Genomic DNA, 7,003 nt, shown 5'->3' with positions numbered 1-7,003 from the left:
GAGAAAGAACTCAGTGACCTTTAGCTATGACACACACTATGTCACTAGAGCGTTGTCGTTATTGCTGGGCGTGTTTGCTTGTTGGGCTTTTGTGTGTGGGAGGGACACAAAAGAGTAGCCACAAGGACCCAGTTGAGTTAGTTCAGGCTGATGTGGACGCCTCCTGGACGACGTCCTTTGGAGGTTTTTCAGACACATCCAGGAGACCTTGGGGTAGACCAGGACTCGCTGGAGGGATTACATCTTGGGATAAGCCAGAAAACCTTGCTAGGGAGACGGATATCTGGGATGCTCTACTTAACCTGCTGCCACGAGACCTGACCCATGAGAAAATCTTAGAAAATGGAAGGATGGATGGATAGAACCAGATGGCGGTCTTTCCTTTCAGAACCTCCTTATACTACCACAGAGACTTCTCCATCCTCTCAAGCTGGAACCAAAAGCTCAAATTGAAGAGCCTCTGGACCACCACGGTCCTCCACCACACTGATGTCTGGTTTATTCTGGAGGTAAAAAGTCCTCCATCCCCAGAGACCTTTCTCCTTCATGGACGCACTGAGATTCTCCGTTTGTATCACATCACTGAGCAACACCTGAACATAGAGGTCTACCATGAAAGAAGCAGTTGTACTTACGAGATCTTCCTGCCATCTTGCGTGAGTTTTTCTTCTTGCAGTCTAAGTACAGTAACAAGCAGTCCTGGGCACTCAGCAGCACACTGACAGGTGAACCAAACCCGACGGTATTTAAAGGCACCTGTCACGCCCACTTACAAATCATTTTGCTGTGGAATGCGTCTTTAAGCCTGGATGAATTGTTTTGTGCACGTTTAAAGGTTGTGACTATTTTGGCAGGGCTCTTAGTAATGTCAATGACTAAACAAAAAAATACATCACTACGCTGTTGCTACACTGAATTTGCATGAAGTGAGTTGACTGTGTGTGTTTTTAATGTGTCCATGACTGCATTTAGACTATACTGTGTGCCACTTATAACACATAAGATGAGCCTTTATTGATCGCTTTACAGAGAAATTTCCAGTTACATCCCGTCCAAGAAACATAAAGACAGTGATCAATAACAGGGGGAGACAGGAGCCCCTTATCATTAGAGGAAAAAGGAAAACCAAACATGTTGTGATGCTGTGGTGTGTGAACAACTGAACCGCAAATTTTTATAAATGTATTTGAAAATCAGACACAATGAAATGTGTGGTTTCCATCCTGTCTGATGTGGAAACGGTTCATCCTGAACTAAAGCTCCCAGTGGGTGAAATGTTAAATTCTGCTAAATCTGTTCCCATTTAAACACATTTTGGGGCAGTTTTCGCCCAGATAGATAAGAAATGTAGGAAAGAAAGCAGAGGAATGAGGTGAGGCAACCAGGAATCAAACCTGCAGCTCTTTGCTTGAAGGCGTTTGCTGCCACTTGGTTTGGGCCACATTTACATCATTGCACTCCGAGTAACATTTGATGTTTTTAACCTGTTTATAACGTCTAGATTGAGTTAAATTCAGTGTCTGCTACAAACATCTACACCGTCAAACAGCGTTGAGTCCTGCCTGATGGGGTCCAGCAAAAGATGAGGAAATAAGATTACTGGTAGCATTTAGGCCGACTTGTTTGTCGAACCTCTGCTAACACGCCCAGCAGCCCTCCCTGAGGACAATTGACTTTCTCATCGTCACACCAGATTCCACAGAAAATGTCACAAAAGTCGCCCTTTCAGCTTTTGGCAACGAGCCACGCTGCAGGTGAATCAGTGCTGCTGGGTCATCAAGGAAACTTTCATTGGAAACACAGAGAGAGAGAGATGCTGTCGTTAGTTCACACCCATCAATGTTTCACAACTCTATCCGGAAGTTTGCGTTTCTGCTGCTTCTTTTTTTGGATGTCTGTGATTGAAAAGTCACTTTGCTGCTGTGTTAGTTCAACGTTATCGAGTTTACAGCGAGTGCATTTGTGTGGACACTGATATCACTGATATTCATTTTCTCAGTACTACAAAAGATAAATTATGAATTTAAAAGCCTCATACACATCACACTGTTCACTGTTTTTACCGTACATGACCTACTGTGCAGAAGTGTGGGGGTAACAGATATAATACTGCATTAAATCCAGTGGTAATATTACAAAAAAAAAGCAATTAGACTAATGTGGGATATAATGAGCACACTTATTACACCAGTCATTTGAAATGTATTGATTTAGGTACATTTAGAACTGCGCAAATACTGTTTGTACTCCCTGAGAACATGCAACAGGTGTTCAGAGGTAGAATCGCAAATTACGAATTAAGAAGACATTTTTTTAAAGTTAAAAAGCCATTTGCTGGCACCGCTGTGAGAAGTCAATGTTTATCAGTTTGTGGGGTAAACTTATGGATGGATGAGGATTTAAACACTCGATGACTACGAAACAATTAAAAAAGAATACAGAAAAAGATTGCTTGAAAAATATTAGAATGAATTCTGTGTTCTTTCGAAAGAGGTAAAAAAGTAGAACGTTTGATGTAAACAGGAAATATTTGAGACGTACAGACATGTAGTAGGTAGGAGTTAATGAGTTAAACTTCATCCTACTCGTTTTCAAACATTATTCTAGGTTTTGGATTTGGTTTGGTTGTTTTATTTCTTTTTTTTTGTTATACTATATATATGTATAGACAATATAGTATATACAGTATATATAGATGACTCTGGCCTCTCAGAGGGATCAGTGCATGTCCACGGCTGCACGTGAACGCCCGTTCCATGATCTTGTGTGCAGGCGTTTCCTCGGCTCACATCATGTCAGCAGTTAGTCACTAACTCCTTAAGATACCGTGTGTTCGTAAATGTCTTGACATGTCAGACTCTGTAATCCAGTAACGGCACGGTTACCATTTTTTTCTTGATACTGGTCGAATCCAGCAACAAGGAAGTTAAATAAAACTGGTTGATCCTGAAACTCGCCATTTGTCAAATGTCAGAGTGGCCAGCATGACGACAACGTGGAAAATCAAATTGTGTAAGTGTGTAATTAAAAAAGAAAAAAAAAATAGTTTAATGACTTCTTCTCATGTTAATTGTGTGAAGTACGGAGTGTACAAATACTTTGGTGGTTAATACGTCTGGGGCAGCAGGAAGTCTTCTTCATTTATTTCTCGTCAGGCGTTAGTCACGTCATTTTTGATGTGCTGTGTCCAAGTTCACCTCTTTGATGGCTGTGAAGCTTCCTTGCATTAAACAGGGGACAATATATTAGTTTGTTATATGGAATTAGGGACAATGAAGGTCCGACAAGGCGAAAATCCATTTTTATAGTTTGTTATAACCTTCTAGTTATACCACAAAAGCTCTTAAGATATGAACACATTTACCTCTACTATACCTCAAGTTCCCACACACAACTGTTTAGTTTCTTGTGCTGCCTCTGTTAACTCTGAAACGTCTCAACCAGCAAAGCCCACCGAATGATCTGCTGTTTGCTGTAAGAGTGAACACCAGAGTCTTCATGCACTCCCAGCGTCTGAGGAACTGAACGCCCAGTGAATTAGTCGTGACTTGATAATCTGACACTAAATGTAAAATCTTCTTTTATGTCGGATAGCAAGGCTGTCGGATTGTCAAGGCGGAGGTCGAAGGGTAATTTGTTGTTAATGTTTACTGTTTATAGTTGTTATAATAACTAGTGTGTTGTTAGAACACTAAGCATCGCTGGATTTCACGCCTAATTGACTGGTGCGCTTGTGCACGGGCCTGTTGGTTGGCTTCAAAGGTAAGGAAATCTGTCGGATTGTTCAGTCAGATAATACACCGTTGTCCTTATTTGTGACATAATTTAATAATAACATTTGTGACATGGAATATATGTTATATTGATTTTTAAAAAGAAGAGAGAAAGTGAGCTTTTACAAGATTGAATTTCCCTTCTGGGATAAATAAAGTATTTTTCATTTCATTTTCATTCATTTAATTTCATAAAATGTTATGTCGGAGTCTGAATCCAAAGCTGTCGGTATGTTAAGGCTATTTTTTATGGGTTCCACTCGTTTTTCCTAAAAACCTGTCGGATAGCAAGGTTTTCGGGTTGTTAAGGGTCGGATTATTGAGTCACGACTGTACTTTTACTTTTCTATTTGCTAATGAGGCTAATGGGACCATTAGCTTTGGTCACACGCCCACAGGTCAGAGCTGCGGAAATTGTAAAGCTGGAGACGTTCAGGTGGCGGAGATTTGAAACCAGTAACCGAGCACTGGGAGGGTTTTGGTGTTTTCATGTCACATGTTGTNTGGATGGTTTGTGAGGAAAAAGGAAAATTCATATTTCTTACTTGCAATCAATGTCCCTTCTAAACAGGCCGGCTCCAGAGAAAGTCATCTTGCAGTTTGTCAGGGTTTTATTGATGGGGTTTGTGAAAATCACGTCCCCACTTGCCAGTGCATTCAGTCTGACCTGAGCAGGAGCCTGGAACACACACAATCAAACAGTTTATTCAAATGCACTCAGTCAACGCAAACATTTAGAAAACGTCTGCATGTGCAATTTTGCTTACAGCCTGCAGAAAAACAAGAAACTCTGCAGCATAAGTCTGAAATCTAACATGATTGTCTCACATTCTACCAACATGATGACCCACAGAGTTGACATTTCATAAACTAATAACTTTGGTGAGTCTCTGACTTTTTATTTAGTGCCGGCATCGGGTCAATGTATAGGAATACTCGTTGTTCTCAACTGTACTCTGCGTTTAGTGCTAATTAACTGATTTTGCATGACAACACACTAAAATAAGACGGTGATGCAGGTAAAGCCATGCATGCCTTTTTAGCGCTTTTTATAGCATCCAGGTTTTAGCATTTAGCTCAAAATGCAGCTTCACAGACTATATAATTTGAGTTTAAACTCAAACATTTTCTTTGAACACAGCTGGGTGACAGATAATATTAGATTAGTTGGAGGTTTTCTACTGACAGTGATGGAGATCGGAGGGTCCATCAGCACAATGTCATGCGTAGCCAGGTATCTGTTTTCTCCATCGCCTTTGTCTGTGATCACAGCTGTAACCTTCATGCTCTCATTCTCCACCATGAGTCTGTGGTAGGCCGAGAACGGGATCACGATGGGGATGGACAGAACTGGAGGAGAGAGGGGAAGATTCTTAGTTTCTCACATAACCCTCATTGTATAGTTTAGGCCACACACTAAGATGTTTGCTTCTAAAAGTCAACATAACTGTGCAGAGAGAAAAAAAAAAGCATCCTTAGAAGAGGGAGTCACCTTTCCCAGGCAGCAGCGTCTCCTCTTTGTCCTCAGTCAGGATTTTCCCTGCTGGTACCCCGTAGTACTTCATGGCCTGGACGGAGATGTGGATGGACAGCGGCCGGGTATCGCTGCTTTGACTCTGCAGCACCAGCTTCAGGTTCACATCCTTACCGTTGATCAGCCTGGACACCTGCAGCAAGAGACAAGTTTGCAGAAAAGCATGTTTTACACAATCAACACCTAAAACCACAATTGTGCAAGTGGGTCATCCGATGTGTGTGGTGCTCCAGATGAACCTTTAAATTAAATAAACAGTCCTGGGCCCAGCTGTATGTTCATTCATCTACCAGGAATAATGTGGATGGATAGTCATACAGTGGATACCGTACATGTCTGTGAGTGAGGACCACATTTTACATTGCAGCTTCTTCAGCCTATTTTATGATTCTTTGCGTTCGGCGTTCTACGGCCCCCTGGGCCACTGGGAGGCCTGAAAGTTGTGCTTAAAGTGATGTTTAGCATAGGAAGGCACAAACCACATAACATGAACAAAAAAAAGAAAAGATCATTCACAACATCCTGTTAAATAACTCTGAAAGGAAAGAGAAAATCTGGGACGTACCTCTTTAAACCGGATAGTCACTGGTGGTAGAGGTTCTGAAGTAGCTCCCTCGTCCGTCCCTCCGCTTCCAGGTTCTTCTGTCGTTACTTCACCTGCATCTTCCTCCTCTATCTCTTCATACATTTCTTCAGGTCTGGAGTAGTCTCTGGTGGTGGCAAATACGAAGTTCCGCCTCTCCTTGTCAGTTCCTGTAAGACAAGTCCCGATGATTTAGATGAATGTTATTATCACCAGTGTGTATCAGTGTGACTTCATGGTACCGAATCACAAGAGTCCTGTTGTCTGCTGTGATTCCAGGTGAAAAAATGGTAAACCTAGTAGGACACCACAAATCTTTAAACTGAACTGACGAAGTGATTTGTAATTTGTGTGTGAGCCACCTTCAGGGTGCTTGTAGGTGTTGGTGATGTCCTCCCTCTGCCTGGATCCAACACGCTTGGTGGAGATGAACTTCCCAACTCTTTTGGTGTCAGAGCTGATTCGAACCTTCTTCCCATCATCTGTGACCTGACAGGACGCACGAACACACACAACAGTAATGGCCCCTGTATGTATTAGGTTGGAGACTGATGAAGATATATGCTCTACTCCCACTTACCGTCCAGTCAATGCAGTCGGCATTGACCTCAGCAAAGACAAATGGGACGTCGTATTTGAAATCAGTATGCCCCTCTAAGACGGCTTTGACTGAGGCTGGGCCGCAACGGAACACACCTGCAGGAGGAGAATCAATGAAGGCCATCATACAGACAAACCACAAACAAGCGATGTTTGTGTTCATCCCCACAGAAAAGCTTTCATTCTAATGCAACTTAAAGGCACTGCAGTGCTGATGAGAATTTACAAAAATGACTCTTTTCTGTCCAAGTGAAAACAGATTTCTACTAAATAATGCCAATTAGTTAAAAATATAGAAGTGTATTTAGGAGATGAGCCTATGGCCATCATCACAGCATTGAGCCTTTGTGGGTGGGTCAAAGCCAACCCTGCACATCTGGACACTGCAATTCTACTTCATTCTTGTCTTGCGGGAAAACTAATCTTCTCCCAAGTCACAGTTCTGTTGCAGACTGCATCAGGTTGTCCTCCAGGATTCCCTAATGCTTTATGTTCATTTTAACCTCTACCTTT

At 42.0% G+C, this 7,003-nt stretch overlaps 1 protein-coding gene across 1 annotated transcript in view; it reads right to left on the bottom strand.

Annotated features, from left to right (window-relative positions):
- The window catches only part of LOC103365553 (protein-glutamine gamma-glutamyltransferase E), a 35,470-nt gene that overhangs the window by 25,487 nt on the left and 2,980 nt on the right, over positions 1 to 7,003 (bottom strand). The window contains exons 3-9 of the mRNA XM_008293017.1: positions 6,695 to 6,701; positions 6,471 to 6,586; positions 6,253 to 6,379; positions 5,873 to 6,060; positions 5,266 to 5,440; positions 4,960 to 5,123; positions 4,319 to 4,452 (exon numbers count right to left, since the gene is read on the bottom strand). Of these exons, the coding sequence (XP_008291239.1) occupies positions 4,319 to 4,452; positions 4,960 to 5,123; positions 5,266 to 5,440; positions 5,873 to 6,060; positions 6,253 to 6,379; positions 6,471 to 6,586; positions 6,695 to 6,701 (911 nt within the window). The remainder of the gene's footprint in view (positions 1 to 4,318; positions 4,453 to 4,959; positions 5,124 to 5,265; positions 5,441 to 5,872; positions 6,061 to 6,252; positions 6,380 to 6,470; positions 6,587 to 6,694; positions 6,702 to 7,003) is intronic.

This window comes from Stegastes partitus, unplaced genomic scaffold (assembly GCF_000690725.1).
Source record: "Stegastes partitus isolate 25-593 unplaced genomic scaffold, Stegastes_partitus-1.0.2 Scaffold851, whole genome shotgun sequence".
In the NCBI taxonomy this organism is placed as follows: Eukaryota; Metazoa; Chordata; class Actinopteri; family Pomacentridae; genus Stegastes; species Stegastes partitus.
The sequence above is the reverse complement of the archived record's forward strand: the minus strand, read 5'-3'. Positions and strand labels throughout refer to the sequence as shown.